We start from the raw sequence: 18,318 nt of genomic DNA on the forward strand, positions 1-18,318 counted from the left end.
GAATGCTAAGCGAGAAACACATTTCTTTTTCCTCCCTTCTTTCGTAAACAAGAGATAAGGCGTAAGCATGGTGTCTGACATAAGCATAATAAAAGTTAATTTGGGGGCTAAACTAAATTTGGGGGCACTGGGTGGATCTTTGCACCCCGGTGGCACATATGCTAAAGATGGCCCTGAACACAGTCAATATTTATTCTCTGTGTATACCACTTAGAGCTCCTAGGAGAAAATAAACAAGCTGTATGAACGGCTTGAAAATCCTGACTGGAAAATAAAAACCCAGCGTCCAGCTGTACATATTCCTGTAGGTAACTGTACAAGAAAGGGAACATTTTTTTAGTTAGCAAACAGCAGCAGAACTGCTGTAGCAACGGAACAGTGTGATTCTGCTAGACCCACCACTCAAAGGATGCAATTGCCCGAGTGAACATGCCAGAAATTTGGAAGGGAAAATGAAGTGTAACAACCTTGAAAATACAGCAAATAAAAGACAATTCATGGTTGATATTCATCCCTGCTGGCACTTAATCAATAGAATCCATAGCCTTATTAATACAACCAGTGCCAAGCATCTGCTGATTCACTGACTGAACACATAATGACTATATTCATTTTTATTTAATTATTTCCTGCCAATATTGTACCACCTGTTGTTCTCCTTACTGAGAATAAGGAAAAACAACACAGACAAACACAAAATCTGCTTGGAGGAATCCATTCACCTACAACAATGTTTTAACTTGATGGGGGGGGGGCAGGAACCAACTGGCTTGTACTCAGTGGGCCCCATCTTAGGGCTGGTTCATGCACAAATGTTCCTCAGGCATTTTGGAATTCAAGGTTAAATATTATCATGTATTCATCACCTCTCCCCCATTATGAGATCCAGTCTTGCTTATTGAGTCACAGCTATGTCACTGCTGCTCTCTGCCTGAGAGATACAGTACTCTGTTTCCACCACCACCCTGTTGCTTCCACCTCACTGATTCTTTCTGCTCAGAAAGCATATGGGCTGAGGTGGTTTGGAGAAAGGAAAGCTCTTCCCATCGACTCCTGCCCTAGGCTTAGCAGTAAGTCTGAGCTGGCTACAAATACAACCATTTCCTAAAGTGCCTATAAAGTTTTATGATAGGTTTAGCGAGTTAATGCCATAAATTGCCACGCTGCATGATTCAGAATAATTAATTTAATAAGTGTGTCATATGAGGAAAGTAAATAAAGGGGGAGAAGGGAATGATCAGTGAAGCATATAGGATTGAAAGGAAAAAACAAAATCGCCAGCCAGCACAGAATATTAAAAGCTTGATGGATTTTTTTCTTCTTCCTACCCTGCCCCAAATCTTCCTTGAGCTACTTCTTTTTTTTTTAACTTTTATTTTGCTTTAAACAAGTACATATAAATATAGGCAACCAAAATTACAAAGGAAAATTCCTTAATAGTAATGAAAAAAACTAAAAAAAACCTACTAAAAATATCAAAATACATGACACAGAACATAAGCAACTATGGGAAATATAAAAGAAAAGAAAAAAGAAAAAAAGAAAAAAGGAAAAGGAAAAAGGAAGATGAGCCAAAGCAGGAAAGCTCATGTATTGTACACTTCCGTCAAGCTCACAACAGATCATTATTCTTATCAATTCTCTCTATCTGCATTCCAAAGGAATCCCTCATCTTGGTATCAGGGAGCATTTCTCTATGCGGTATCATTCTAAACATAGCCAGGTCTTTCTTGTTGAGCCCTTGTCCCCTAAATAATTATTTAAACATTCCCATTCTTCTTTCACCATTTTTTTAGGTTTATCTCTTATTGCATCTGTCAGCTTTGCAAGCTCCAAGTACTCGCACAATTTGACTACCCATTCCTCTTTAGTGGGTGTATTTTTATCTTTCCAGTGTTTTGCCACTATAACCCTTGCTGCTGACGTTGCATACATAAATAGCCTAGTTTTGTTTTTGGGGAATATTATCTGAAACCATTCCTAGTAAAAATTCTTCCGGTTTCTTGCTAAATGTAGTTTTTATCAATCTCTTTATCTCTTCATAAATCATGTTCCAAAATCTTTGTATCTCTAGACAGGACCACCACATATGGTAGTATGTTCCTATCTGTTCCTTACATCGCCAGCACTTGTTATTGTTTTATTTATTTATTTTTGCAAGTTTTACAGGGGTCAGGTACCACCTATAGTACATTTTCATAAGATTTTCCCTTATAAGGAAACAAGATGTGAATTTTATATTTTTAGTCCATAATTCATTCCAAATATCGGGTTTGATCGTATGTCCCAGGTCCCTCTCCCATTTTACTGTAATTTCTTTAATATCTTCCTCCTTTCTTTGCCAATTCAAAAGTAGTTTGTACATTTTTGAAAGTGTCTTTTGATTATTATATAAAATATCCTTCTCCAGATAGGATATTTTTTTTGTCAAATCCTTTGGTTCTTTTATCCTTTTCAAGGGCAGCTTTTAGTTGATAGTACTCCAGCCAGGTTATTCCCTTCTGTTTCAATTCGCTTAGGTCCTTTATTTTCGGATCACTACTTGTTTCCTCTACTAAATCCTTATATGTCAACCAATCGCTGTTCATATTTATCCTGTGAACCGACATAGATTCCATTGGTGACAGCCACCATGGTGTTTTGGTTACTACTGATTTTTTACTCCTCTCCCATACTTCATATAATGCCCTTCTCACAATATGATTTTAAAATCCTTTGTGGGATTTAACCTTGTCATAGCCTATGCAGCCATGCCACCCGTACACAATATCCCATCCCTCCAGATCTAGGACTTCCGTGTTTTTAATGAATATCCAATCCTTAATCCATGTCCAGCTCGCTGCCTCAAAGTACAGTTTAAGGTCAGGGACTGCAAAGCCTCCTTTTTCCTTCAACTCTGTTCATAGCTTAAATTTTATGCGTGGTTTTTTCCCTTGCCAAATAAACTTGGCAAGGTCTTTCTGCCATTCCTTAAAACACTTTATGCCTCTAATTATAGGTATTGTTTGGAACATTTTAAATGTGTGGGGTTTTTTTTGGGGGGGGAGTGTTATTTGGTTGTTTTTGTTTTTAAGTATTCTGTGTTTCTATATAGTGATATTATCTTGTGAACTGCTCTAAGACCTGTGGGTGTGGAGCATTATATAAATTTAATAAGTACTACTGCTACTGCTACTACCACTCTAGCAATAAGAACTTCACTATTTAGAAACATTTGTGTTCAAAGCATACAGGGGACCTTTGTATTCAAAATCCAAAGAGTGCTATTAACTATAAATTACAGGATCACTCATACAAGAACCATTTCATAAACTTTTTTTTAGTGGAAATGTGAAAGAACTCTTCCAAATCATGATGATAAAAGTTTGTGGTGGAGCAATGAAGGGATCAGGGAGAATGACCGCTGCCCGCTTAAAACGGGGGGCGCCCTTTGCGTGGACGCGTGCAGCCCCTAGATCTGGAGTGGCTCCAACAGCATAGGCTTGGCTTTGCCTTCCCTCAAGGGGGATACCTGGAGGTCTCCGCCTACCTCAGTCAGTTGTCCAATCCCACTTGGGGGAAGAGTTGCCAAGGAGACCAGGCCCGGTAGGGGAGGGATTACCTGCCCACACAATAGAGGGAGGATCTTACCTGGGAATTCTCACTTGGCTCCAGAGCTTCTCCCACCCTACCCACCCTCAGTTAATGTCTTATTCTGCAGGTTAATTTTTCCTCACAGGTTTTGCAGGTTAACTTTTATTCACAGGTATGCGGGCGCTGCTACGTTAAGGTAGCAAAACGTCACAACTTTGGCGGTATCAGGCCTTGGGCGGAATCCTTTTGTCCATCTTCCTCTTTGCGGCGGCGATACCAGGGTTCCCCGTTAAAGGGGTTTTCTGAAGGGAGGCTTTGACCGTACGCCGAAAGGTCGTCATTGCTCTCCCCTGAGGAGGCGGCGCTACGGGGGTGCCTATCTCTGCTTGAACATATGTTCTCCAGAGCCGGCCCATCCCCCCCCACACTGGATAACCCTGATGCTCCCTAGGTCCCCTGCTGGGGACTGGGGAGGGAGAACGCCCAATGCCTGAGCCAAGGTCTACCCACATTTGAAATTTAATAAAGTTGTGGCCAATTTAATCCCATAGCACGTTGTCTTGAGTCATTATTCCACATGACGGGGGGGCCGCGCGGGATCTGGGGACTCTGCATGTCCATGCAAAAAGTGTTTTGGAGGTTGAGTCCACCATGTGATCTAACAGTCAGTGCTAATCATGAGCATTTTGTTGAATATTTCAATTACAACAATCCAACAATCAATTCTACAAGACATAAGACATAAGATATGGGCAGGGCTAGTTTTGTACAGAAGCAGCATGAATCAGTCACTTCAGTCACCAGATTTCAGACAGGCACTGTTTTCCAGCCTTTAGCTGTGTGTTCATTTAAAAACAATAACAAGTGACTCCACAGCAGGGATGCGGGGCCACCATTTTGACTTTTCCTTCAGCTGTGGAAATGTGAAAGGCAAGCATTGCCCATGGGCAACTGTGACATTCCTTTGAAGCTGTCCGTATCTTTAAAATAAAAATGTTGCCTAATGTATATGCAGAAAGAAGTCATACAATATTCTACGCCAGATAAAAAATATATAATGCTCTATTTTCTATTTTACTAATGCTCTATTTTCACCTGATAACTGCAGTAGGATTATCTGGATTATCTGAATAATTATATATAGAAATTGCTGGAAAATATGACATCACAAAAAGGGGAAGTCTGATCTGTGGGTTAAATACCTCCTTGCAGGAGACTTGGTACTGAATATAGATTGGATGTTTTGCTGTTAGCCAATATCTTGCATACAGCTCATCCTCTCTGCAGGTTGAGGGCCCTTTCACAAATTTCTTCCCTAGAAGCCCCAAACTTCCTGAAGTCAACCCTGTATATAATACTGAGTATCACTAATTAAACTGTACTGATCATTAGAAATACTTTTTCTATTGAAACAGGATGTGTTGTTATCAAAATTCCTCTCTTACTTTCAAACATAATGCAAACTTTAATCACAAGCAGGAATTTTATTATTATTTAAAACAGCTTCTACCTGCAAAATGTATACAGTTTTCCTTGTCCTCACACTTCAGCATTAAACATATCCTCCATGTTTCGGGAGAACCTTCTTAGTGAAGCTCATTTTTTATCATTTTATAACTCTTAGCTGTCCATTACAAGTTTCTCTGATAATCACAAAAAAGAAGACCTGACCTCTTGTGGTTTCCGCTCATTTATGATCAAGAATAATATTTTAAATATTTTCTCATTTCTCCCCTCCTGGAATGCAGTGGTGATTTGCACTGCTATTATTGATCCCAAGTATATTAACACTTACCGGCAGTGTTTGTGGGAGCCTGTCAGGGTTTCAATGACAAAACATTCCCCATCGTTGAGACAGTATGCAAGATCCTTATCTTTGCATGGCTTAAAGTGCTCAGATTGTTCAGTGGAGTATGTTGTGGTATCTGGAGAGAAAGAACAATGGAAAGAAAATGCTGTCAGTATAGGAAAACATAGTAGAGAAGTATGCCCTTGGCCAGGTTGCCAACATTTGGTTTCAAAAAACAAGAACAGGGATGGTAGAGCTAGGGGATAACCTGGAGATCAGTGATGAAAACATAAGAAGAGCCTGCAGGATCAGGCCACTGGCCAACATCCTGTCTACACAAAGTTAAACTGTAAGACCAGGAGTACTTTCAGAACAGCATCTAGCAGATAAAAGGGTGAGATCCATCAGAATACAGGGTCTACTGTACTGTAGTTCAGAGACAGAGTGCATCGTTTGCATGTAGAAGATCCCAGGACGCTGGAACCTCCAGGCAGGGCTAGGAAACACTGCAGAGTCACTGCTAGTTAGTGTAAAGAATGCACACTCTCCAACATTTCTCCAATGAAAATAGTGGTGCCCTATTCCAGAGTAATAACAATCACCCTGAGACATGCGGGTATAGGGCAGTATACAAATTTTAACAACAATAAGAAGAAGAAGAACAACAATAATTTAATTATTTATATCCCGTCCATCTGACTGGATTGCCCCAACCACCTTCCAACATATATAAAAACATAATAAAGCATTAAACGTTTAAAAACTTCCCTATACAGCAGGGGTCAGCAAACGTTTACAGCAGGGGGTCAGTCCACTGCCCCTCAGACCTTGTGGGGGGCTGGAGTATATTTTGAAGGGGAAAAAATGAACGAATTTCTATGCCCCACAAATAATCCAGAGATGCATTTTAAATAAAAGCACACATTCTACTTATGTAAAAACACGCTGATTCCCAGACTGTCCGCGGGTCCGATTTAGAAGGCAATTGGGCTGGATCCGGCCCCCGGGCCTTAGTTTGCATTTGCTTACCCATGCTATACAGGGCTGCCTTCAGGTGTCTTCTAAATGTCTAGTTACTTTTCTCCTTGGCTCGGGGGTCACATAACTCCATAGTCTCCAACATTTCTCAAATGAAAATAGGGACTACCCTAAGGAAAAACGGGACATTCTGGGATCAAATCAGAAACTGGGACAGCTTCTGTAAATATGAGACTGTCCCTTGGAAAATAGAGACACTTGGAGGGTCTGGAGAAGCTGAGATCAGTAAAATATTGACTAGAAATACTTTTTCAATTCAATCCCTTTAGGACTGGAAACACCCCGGGGTTATGGCACATATTCTACAAACAACCATGACCACTTAGTAGCGATAGCAACAGAGATCTCAGTAAAAACTGAAAGCTGCAGACACTGGACTTCTCATCAGAGACAATGTAGTAACCCTACTAACCCTAGTCAGTATTATCCCAATACTGGAGTCAGCCAGGTTGCAAGGTGAGAGAACTTTTAATTACCACCACAATCATTTCTCTTTGTAGCTTTACTCAACCCTTTTAAACGGTGATAACTTGCCAAGTTGAGCACATCTAGAAGAGGGTAACTGAAATGCCATGCAACAGGAGATAAACCAAGGCCCCTTTTCAGCTGGAATTCACCAGAACTGAGTTCCGGCACCTCTCAGGTGGGCACCATTGCCATTATAAGAGAACAAGTTCATGGTGAGTTCTGACACCTCTTTTTCTAGAAAAAATAGCACTGAGCGGGACTACCGACTACCAAACAGCAAAGACCAGGTAAAAAAAATAATATGGCTGCTTAATGTGGAAGAGACATTTTTTTAAAAGCTCTCTCCAGAGTTTGCTTTATGTTGCATTCATTGTAGTTACAAGACGAAAAGGTTTTCCACACAATATGATTTGTTTGTTTCTCCCAAGACCACACATATTTTTGTTACAACATCATTTTGAAAGGGGATGCTTGGAACATGGTGCTCTAAAGAGAACCAGAGCAAGCACATTTTTAACTATGAAAGGAAAACCACTGCAGGGATTACCGAAAACACAGGTTTCAGTTTTACAAACTGATCTCCTTCAAGACGATTATTGCAAAACCTTGTCCTCTAAAATGTGAACATGACACAAGTCACTCTGTATGCTGGGTCCTACAAAAGAAAACATTCAAAATATATGGCATGGTTCTCTTGTATTGCCTAACTGATGACTCTTCAGTGCTCAAATTACAGTCACATATCAGCTCTATGGGAGCTAAACACCCCTTTCAAGAAATCAAATGTTGCAAGTGAACATTCAGAACCAGCCAGGGATCCAGCCCCAGAAAATCCAGCACAGAGAAAACTAGTATAGTGGTACCTTGGGATGTGAACGGGATCCGTTCCGGAGCCCCATTCGCATCCTGAACAGAACTTAAGATGCGACAGTGCGTCTGCACGTGCACGGGTCGTGTTTTGCTGCTTCCACGCATGCGTGTGACATCATTTTGACCATCTGTACATGTGCGAGTGGTGAAACCCGGAAACCCGGAAGTAATGTGCTCCATTACTTCCGGGTCGCCGCGGAGTGCAACCCGAAAATACTTATCCTGAAGCATATTTATCCCGAGTTATGACTGTATGTAAGAGGGGAGGCTACAACACATTTCCTCTGACATGTAGTAGATGTCAGGGATGCCAACAGAATTTCCTGGGCTTAGTACACTGCACGTGGATTGGGTACCTTCATTCCTTGCCAGCCACCTACCTGAGAAGGCTGTTGTAAATATAAAAGACAGAGAAAAGGAAAACATATACAAGCTTAAACTTCTGAGTAGAAAAGCAAGATACAAATAGAGATCACACAGTTAAACTATGAAATACACTCCCATCGAACCCTCTACTTTGGGCCATGCCCATATGGAGGAGTTGTGTCCACTCTTCATTATGCTCAAGGCTACATTCAACTTCCTTCTCATGCTGGCGTTTACCTCTCCCGGAAAAAATCTAGAAGCAATCCTTCCCTATATTGCCTATAGTCCCTAAACACTCAGGTGCTCCATGAAACTAAAGCTAGGCTGCGACCAGGCAGGAATGGAACCAGGGAGCATTTCAAAAGTGTTGGATGAAAATGGTGAAAGGGGGAACACATAGCTTTAGTGATACCACAGCAAGAGGATGTATACCCTGAACATCTTAGCTAAAGTCACCAATTTTCATCTCCTGGGTGCACTGAAATTTCAGGAAGGGTCATTTGCAAACAATGTTCTCATTATTTCCACAGTTGCCACAGCCTAAAACCTTCATTGCACATGCCTGAACAACAGCTACTCTGGCTCACCATCCTCGATTAAGTCAATGCCATTCTGTACGTCAAGATAGCCTTTAATTTTCCATTACCCATTTACCATGAATTCCTTCGCCAAGCTAAATAGTAAGAAGTTACGTCTATTTTTTAATCAGCACTTTTAAACTGCTGCACGCTCAACATGCAATACAATGACAATCCAATTCCATTCAATTAGATTTCATCTGACAGCCACTCTCTGGTGGATATAACACCATATTACGGAGGTGGGGTGAATCCTACTTCTGGAAATGTGAAATTATAGTAATTTCAGGAGCATCATTCTCTTTATAGAAGGGCAGCAAGTGCCCAGTGCCCTGGTAGTCATTCAACTGTAATACAGTGCTTTCATTTCTGCATTACAAAAATAAGCTTGACAACCACTGGAGATTTATGCAAAAGATGGAACATTTCCAAAAAAAGGTGGTGGGGGTGGGGAGAAAACCAGAAACTGCCAGCACAGTTTTGTGGAATATATTTCATAAAATTGAAAATGGACAAAATTTTAGGTATACTGAAAACTGACTTTTAGAAGAGCTTATTCCTTATTTTCCTTAGAGAGCTTTGAAAGTAGTTTCTGTTGTGGCTACAGATGGACAAGGAACTTATAAAAGGGCTGAGAGTAGTTTGACAGGGGGTTTCTTCTCCATATAAATATTTCATTTTATTTTTTCCGTTCATTATTGACTCTGGTTAAGACAAGTATTGTAGGGTTTCATGACAATATCCCAGAAGAAAGGGGGGGGGGATTAATTGGTGTGCTGTGGAGTGTTGTAGAGTTAAAAATTAACTGTGATATCTGAATTCCTTTATGAAAATATTGCCCAAAGGGCAAATGCAGATCAAGTGGGCAATGCAGATGACACCTAAACTTTAAATCAATCAGCTACATGGAGGTACAGATTCCAAAAGAACCTAAATAATTTGTATGCCTTATGAAACCTTATTAAATATATGCCCACTGAAATAATTAGTAAAGAACTGAGAAGCTGAACAATCTTAGGTGGAGTAGTGGAGAGGGTGAACATCAGTCCTCCCCCAGCTGTTATTTATGTTTCAGGTGCTTCTGATTTCAGTTCCAGAAAAAGTGCATGGGAAATGGCAAACTTTCAGGAATAACTTTAGTTTTCAGAATATTTTCAGAATGGACGGCTTGCTTGTAATTTACTATAGAAAAGGATAATCCGGGGGGGGGGAGGGGAGTCCACATCTGAAAATACATATATTATGAAGCTTTGCAGTTGCACCAATTAAATTATATAATACTAAAGAGAAGCCTTCGATGGAGGTGAACTGATAGGATCAAATAATTTTCCGTCGTAGGCACAACCTCAAATCCATATGACTGCAAAACTCTGCCATATGTTTTGGTGCATAAAAAGCATGGCAATCTAAATTAATCCCAATTAGATCCCCACAATACCCAGATCTGCCCTTCTACAGCATGGACAAAGAGGCACAATTTAGGAACTGGGAAGCGGCTGTTCCAGCTTTGGAACATCTGTATCACCACATGTCCATTCATTGATGTACAGCTGATAGATGAGCATTCATGACAGAGCAAGAAGCTGCCTTATCCTCAGACAGAACAGTGTGCCACATACTTCACCACTCTGACTGACAAGGGTTTTCAGCCCTTCCTCACAGCCCTCGCTCCCAGACCTACCTGCCCTAGGAGAGGGTTCTTCTTCCCACTGGCTCTACCCCTTAGCCAACCACCATTCACACAGAACCCTCATTCACAAAGACAGAGAAGCAGAACTCAACTTGACTCTTGCCTCTAGTTGACATTCTAACTCAAGGTCTTGTTCAGCTTAAAGACATGACAACAGGCAGCAGCAGCTCCCGTCTCTCTCCCTCTCCCTCTCTTCTTGCACACTTGCATCAGGGCAGGAGCCAGCCAGTCTGCCCTTATAGACAGCCACTCTCAATGCCTTGACCACCGATAACATGTGCTGTGCAGGGAGACACCTCTCTAGCCTTGTGTTAATCCGCAAAGCCCTAAAAATATGAGGCGAAAGCACCTTAGGGCAGTGTTTGTCAAACCTGGGTCCCCAGTTGTTGTTTGACTACAACTCCCATCATCTCTGACCGCTGGCCCTGCTAGCTAGGGATGATGGGAGTTGTAGTCCATCAACAGCTGGGGACCCAAGTTTGAGAAACACTGCTAGGGACTGCCTAAGATGGGCATGATTTAAGGTCAGTCTTCCTATTTGGTTACAGTGGGTAGACCTGGGGCTGTCTTAGTTTGGTAAGGGGCCCTGGTCTACCTCCCATTTGAGATCCATGGTACATTGTTGTAAATGTATGATAAATGGGAGGGTCTAAATAAAGAGGGAGGGAATTCTACCTAGACAATGTTGAAACTGCCGTGTTCTAATCCTGCGTACATCAGAGGAAATATATATTTTTAAAATCCACAAAGCCCACTGAGATAAACACATGTACTAGCTATAATGGGCTCAGATTGTTGCTGGGGTTGTATTCATCTGTGGCAGGAGTGCCCAAAGTCAGTGAGATTTTGGAATGAGGTTCGCAAGGAGGTGATCGTCATAACTGCACAAAGAATGGTTAAATCACCACAGCTTACTTGGTGTGCATATCTATGAGGCAGAGGTGTGACTCATCAAAACATACCAACATCTTTAAAGTGTAATGTGAGAACCATCCCTCACACTAAATGACAGACGAAAAACCCTGTTTTTCCTCTCAGTGAATAATACCATTCTTTATCATTCTCACTTTTGATATGAAACAAGCATTTAAGGAGAACAGGTTCATGCCAACAGTGGCATGGCACACATTTTCCAAATACTAAATGAAAGAAAGGGTTAGAAATGTTGCTAGATAGCCCCTGACAATACATAGCTGTGTCTTGTTTGCCAAAAGAGACACAAATATATCAGCTTGCCACTGAATACAAATGAGAACATTTTTAGTACTCGCAAAACACAGGCAATTTCCTCTAGATTTATGCATTCAGCTCTATGCACCACTCTTAATCAAGCTCAAAATTTCCCTGTGGCAGTTCCATGGACAAGAAAACAGAGATGACATTGGGCAGAACAGTAGACAATAGTGAATACCCCAGTGTGCAGCTTTATGGATAAAATATTACCTATTTAATCTCAAGCTCCACCTACTCTCACCCACTCAATTCATCTTGAAAGGAACCCTATTCATCTTGGTAAGATGCAAAATTCACTTTGAACTGATGGTAATGATATCCCTCCACTACCAAAAAGTAATATAAATTATCAGTCTGTATTTTTCCCATCATGGAAGCTTGGAGGACACAATAGGCAGGAAACTAGACATGAACTTTGTCGTCTCTCTTCATCAGGAACAGCAACAGGAAACTCCTGACTCTCTCCAGATACAGCTACACCCAGTGCCACCTGCTAAACTATATAATAGATTTGTTCACAGAAATACTATGTTTGAATTACATTTAGGGTGATAACCAACTAAATCATACACAGAGCAAATCCACAGAAATCAGTAGACTTGAGTTACTCTTGTCCATGTTTTCAACAGGTCTACTGTATGACTAACATTGGATAGCTAAAGTTATCATTATGCTCAAATAATATTTTAAAATTTTTTACCCCTTTGTATGTCTTCTGCTGTATCATTGCAGATATCAGGGCAGATTATAAGGAGTATATTCATCTTACTTTAAAAAACAACAACTGTGTAGCTGATGCTGATTTGGGGGGAAATACAGTTGAAAATGATATTACTGCAAATAGGCACTGTAAGACTAGGAAGATTTCACTACCTCCCACCACAGCTAGTTGACTGGGTCTTTATCAATCTTTTTGGTGAATTTTTGGGAGACAAAATCTGTACCTCTGCACCAGAGTTCTTTGGGAAGCTCCTCTACTGTCACTGTCATTTGTGTCTGCCAATTTCTCTCTTTCCCTCTTCTCCCCAGCTTATCAAACTGTGAGGAAGGACAAGAAGTAGGGAAAACAGCATGGAGAGAGAGCAGGCAAAAACCAAGGGTGTTTTAAGGCAGGAGTAACCAAAATGGCAGCTAAACATTGTAGACCACATACATCTACCATCATCCCATGCCGGCGCTGAATGGGGCTGATGGGAGTTGTAATCCATTAGGCACCACATTGGCTACCTTCATTTTAAGAAATTCCTTACTCTGGAATTATGCAGAGCTAAGAGAAGGTCTATGTTTTAACTCTTCCTGGTGAAGGAGTCTGTTTTTTAAAAAGCTTTGTTATTATTACCTTCTTCATTTATTTATATTTATTTCAAACTAATTTTGAAATAAATACAATAATAATTGTTGAAATGTACTCGTAATAAGACTAGATCTATTAGGAAGTGTATACTAATATGCCTCATTGTGGTTCCGCAGATCTCATGGGAGGTCATTTGTGTTAATAATCTTGACATCAAATGGCATGAATTATCGTTTTAATTATGATAACTGATTGTAAAATTGTGTTATTAAACCTTCAACAAAGTTGTTAACAGAAAAGAGAAAGAGAGAGCTTTTTTGCCCCATCCCCTTGGCTACAGACTTTGCTCCCCCCCAAAAAAAAACACTTTTGGGAAATCCTGAGATGGAGGGGAGCAGGAAAACAAAAACAGGAGGAGGATTGTTACCAAAGAATCCAATCAGTGATAGATCTTATTATGTTCTTTGAACTTACTGAGATCTTCTAGAAATCCTTCAGAAATATTTTCCAAACAGTCGTCATGACCTTTCTTAACCTTTCCCCCCTTTCTTTACTAAAAGTAAACATACTTAAGTTCTTCTCATATGCCTTGGGGAACTCTTATATCTACAAGGCTCAATGTCCTATACTGCTGATCTTGGTCTGCTAACAAGGCTGGAAGCTTTAGTTCTTGACAATTTTGGAAGGCTTGCTGCTACATTCATCACTTCATTCCAACCTGAATCCAATTGTAGCCTATGTGTTTTGCTCTCAGCACAAATTTTGTTACGTGTTCGCATTATCTTGACAGGTTTGGCAGACACTTGCGCCTTCCCCCCTTTTTTTAAAAAAAAGGGGGAGTGCATCTTGACATTTTGCTTTGCCAAAAGTAGTAAATAAATATTTCATAGCCCTTTACCATTAGCATTGTGTGCAAATGGTGGGGCTGGATGGCTGCCATATTTCTCTTATCAATATTAACATCCCCAATATTTTACTATGAATGCAGCCATCATAATCATCTGTGGGCATTTATTTCTACTCACAACCCACCTCAGGCTCTGTTCTACAGTTTACAGTTATTATTCTCAGAAATGAAATGTGCTTATAGGGATTATGCCCGACAGAACAGAGGGTAGTTTTAGTGGTGGCTTGTGGGAATCATCTTAGACAATAGGGGGAAAGTTTTCATATGCCTAGTGCCTCAAAAGGGGCACCATTGGTGGTGAGGGGCTGAGGGTTCCCTGAAATAATCTGCGGCCTGAGGCTGGCCTCTGTGGGTCTTCCTGAGGCTATGGTGGGTCTCCCTCCTCCTGATGCATGATGTCAGAAGTGCATGCCATGTGCCCCAAGGTGTGGCTTACTGGACATTGGTGCAAGGGGTGTAGAGAAAATAGAAGCAGCATTTAGGCCAAGTACAAAATAGCTGACCACTTTTGTTCTGTATCTCCTCCTCCTAACATTTTAATCCTTCTCCTAGAAGCCCTGAGATGGCAGCCAGATTCCTGAAACTCCAGGTCAGAGCCTCAGATCTGACAACCCTACCTGCAGAATGGATCCCTGAACTCTGAAAATGCCTATTGATTGTCTGGATGGAGAACACAGAGAAGTGTGTGAGTGTGTGTAGAAAGTAGCCTGCTGTGCAAAGGGACACTCACTGTCGACTTTTGCCTACCACTGGCATGTGACCCTGAAAGGTTGCTCAGAAGGCCCTCAGGTGAGAAAGTGTCCTCCATCTGTGCCTTAGACATTCAACAAACTCACTGTGTCAAGTATAGGCTGATTACTGGCTTGTTTCCAGGGCCAATTTCAGCTGCCTTTTATTACGGCAATACAGTGGTACCTCAGGTTACATACTCTTCAGGTTACAGACTCCGCTAACCCAGAAATAGTACCTTGGGTTAAGAACTTTGCTTCAGGATGAGAACGAAATCGTGCTCCGGCAGTGCAGTGGCAGCAGGAGGCCCCATTAGCTAAAGTGGTGCTTCAGGTTAAGAACAGTTTCAGGTTAAGAACAGACCTCCAGAACGAATTAAGTTCTTAACCCGAGGTACCACTGTATCCTAACAACAATGTTCTGGGCTCTACTTACATTAAGGAAATCATTGCTTCCCATTTACAATCATAGCAAGGAGACTGGCGTGATCTTGGGCTTAGACCTCCCCCCCCCCCCCGATTTGCTGCTGGTTATAAAATGCTCTGTGTGTATTCCTATTACTGCAGCAGCCACCTCTCCCTTGATTGTTTCCTTCAGTGCTACAATAAAGTTTAAAAATCAGAATAACAAGGGGAGGAGCAAATATACAGGTTCTTCCCACCTGATGATATCCTTGCATGGAGGACAGCAGCTTTAATGGAAAGACTTATAGATACCATAGAATTGTAGAGTTGGAAGGGACCCTGAGGATCATCTAGTCCAACCCCCTGCAATGCAGGAATATGCAGCTGCCCCATACAGGGACTGAATCTGCAACCTTGGCGTTATCAGCACCATGCTTTAACCAACTGAGGATATGACCCTACATGGTTGCAGCTTGCAAACCAGGCCATGTTAGCACAGGAAATTTCACAAGGGTAGTAGATGAAGGGGCAGTGATTGGTCAGGCAAGATGAAGCTTTGTACCCTCAACCATCTCCTTCTGTTTTCTTATGGTTACAGGTACAAAATAAGGGGGGAACATCTGTTAGACTTACAGAGCAACTTGTATGGATTAGAGTTCATTTTGTCAAAAGCATTATATGCTATCCTCAGGTGTTTGAGGACCATCTAGTCCGCAGAACCTTATGCCATAATAAAAATTATTGATCTTTAAGGCACAAGACACCTTTGTTGTTTAGGCCACAGTAGACTAACAGAGCTACCCTTCTGAAGATCAGGTAAGAAATAGAAAACATTCAAAGTAAGTCTCAGGAATTTGTGAGATTTTAATCAGGTAGTATGAGGAGGTGGCATAGAGAAATTTAAAGTGAAAACCTATGCTTATCTACTCATTGAGTTTGATGGGGCTTACTCCATTGTAAGTGTGTACAGCATTGCAGGTATAGTCATATCTTTTATACACTTGATGTAGAAAAGCATCCCTTGTTGTTAAAACATGTGCAGCTGGAATGTGTGTGTGTGTGTGTGTGTGTGTGCATGCACGCGTGCGCATGTGTGTGCAACCTAACACCGCAGAAGTGTTTAGTTGCAAAAAAAGCTATTTGTTGTCAAAGACTTGTTAATAGCTTATCTCACTGACAATGTTGCCCTCTTCCAGAGAAGCAGAGAAGTGGGTCAAAGAATCTGCTTCAGAGAAAGGCAAGGCGGAGATAAATAATACAATTTTAACCCTCAGCTGGTTCCATCTTCCAAGGTAAAATGTCTAAAAAATTATTATTCACTACAGCATCTATCATTCTGACATCCTAATGGTATGGGAATATACAATCAGGCAATGAAACTTTTACATTATTCTCAGAATCCTTTCACATAAAGGGATCCATACATCATTCATTTTATGTTATGTGTATATATATATTTTTTAAAAAAATATTGTTTCCACCCCTTTAATCTTTTCACTGCCTGTTTGAGTCTTTTACTTCAGAATCCCGAAGGAGATAGAAGAACAGTGGAGGAGAGTCTGTAGTATCACTGTGAATGGGTTTGCTCAATATAACTTGCTCTGATATTTATTTCTGCTAAGCAACATGAATAGATGTGTTAGAAGGGGCTTTGCCAACATGGTGACCTCCAGATATTGCTACACTACAGCTCCCATAATCTCTGACTATGAACCATGCTGGCTGGGGCTGATGGGGACTGAATTTCTGGATTAGAAACAGATTCCTTCTTCAGTGGCTGCAAACCTGAAACAATGGCAGCAGAATCGTCTCTTTAAATGGGTCTGCACCAATTACATATAAAGCAGAGGGTTACTAAACCCTCCCCACAATTTAGCTTTCTGCAATCCTAAAGTATCACTTTTATATGCCTATTGTATTTATCCATGGAGTTTTCTTGGCAGGGATACTGGAAAAGCAATGACAAACCTAGACAACATCTTAAAAAGTAGAGACATCACCTTGCCAACAAAGGTCTGTATAGTAAAAGCTATGGTTTTCCCAGTAGTGATGTATGGAAGTGAGAGCTGGACCATAAAGAAGGCTGATCACCAAGAATTGATGCTTTTGAATTACGGTGCTGGAGGAGACTCTTGAGAGTTCCATGGACTGCAAGAAGATCAAACTTATCCATTCTTAAGAAAATTAGCCCTGAATGCTCACTGGAAGGACAGATTGTGAAGCTGAGGCTCCAATACTTTGGCCACCTCATGAAAAGAGAAGACTCCCTGGAAAAGACCCTGATGTTGGGAAAATGGAGGGCACAAGGAAAAGGGGACAACAGAGTATGAGTTGGTTGGATGGTGTTCTCGAAGCTACCAGCATGAGTTTGACCAAATGGTGGGAGGCAGTGGAGGACAGAAGTGCCTGGCGTGCTCTGGTCCATTGGGTCGCAAAGAGTCGGACACGACTAAACAACTAAACAAAATCAACAACAACATAGTATCACTGATCAGCTGGAGGCAGGAGAATTATCATAGTGTGCAGATTTCAGGGAGATATACCATAATCAGGGAGAGGGGTTAATTCAGACCCTGACTTGAAATGGGACAGATGTCACACCCACTTTCACCCTGAACAGGAAGTTAGTATCAGGAGCAACAAAGTTTAGTGCAAATTGTACTAGGATGGGCGCCAGCTGGGAATGCACTTCCTTCATAATAAGAAATCAGGCCTATTCTGTCTTCAGAATCTCTGCCATAAGCCCAGCAACATGTTACTAAATTTGTCTGGAAATGTGCCATCAAATCCCCACAGGTGACAAAAGATTCCAAACTCAGCTTATGTTTAGATAAATATGTTCAGCTTGCAGAATGGAATCAAGTGTAGATTCAAGACTTTGCAGGGTATTTTTACTCTTGAGAGTCTGGCATCTAATAAACTTGTGTAATGTAAGATCACACCATGCTCTGTAGTTGTAAATGATCTAGAGTGGAATGAGGTTAAGTACACCCCTGGAATGGCAACATGCAGAACAAAATTATGGTAGAACTAAAGTGCTCTGAGTGCAATGACAGTATAGAAGCAGCACAAACAGTGTAATAGTAGTCTGCAAACTATCTTCTTTCTCTGGTACCTGTCATTCCACTCTGGAAATGTATTGGGGGGCACTGACCTTGAATTAATGAAATTCTGATCTAATAATAGTGTGAATTATTCAAAATACAGAAGAGGAATCTCAGTATCCTTGCCTTTGTGTCAGATATTGTATCAGTATTACCAACTTGGCTGCCACTCTTCCAGATGCTTCCATGACTATACTGAACAACTATCACAAATAATATTTCTTCCTGGGTAATTAAATGCAGGAGACAATACCTTTACAGATGTGCATCTGTAA

The 18,318-nt window shown here is 41.0% G+C and overlaps 1 protein-coding gene across 2 annotated transcripts in view; it reads right to left on the reverse strand.

Annotated features, from left to right (window-relative positions):
• Positions 1–18,318, reverse strand: part of NRG3 (neuregulin 3) — a 618,135-nt gene that overhangs the window by 362,572 nt on the left and 237,245 nt on the right. For both annotated transcript variants that reach the window (XM_081913619.1, XM_081913618.1), the window contains exon 2: positions 5,369–5,498. In XM_081913619.1, coding sequence (XP_081769745.1) covers positions 5,369–5,498 — 130 coding nt within the window. The remainder of the gene's footprint in view (positions 1–5,368; positions 5,499–18,318) is intronic.

The sequence above is a fragment of the Podarcis melisellensis genome (genome assembly GCF_964234715.1).
Source record: "Podarcis melisellensis genome assembly, chromosome: 5".
Lineage (NCBI taxonomy): Eukaryota > Metazoa > Chordata > Lepidosauria > Squamata > Lacertidae > Podarcis > Podarcis melisellensis.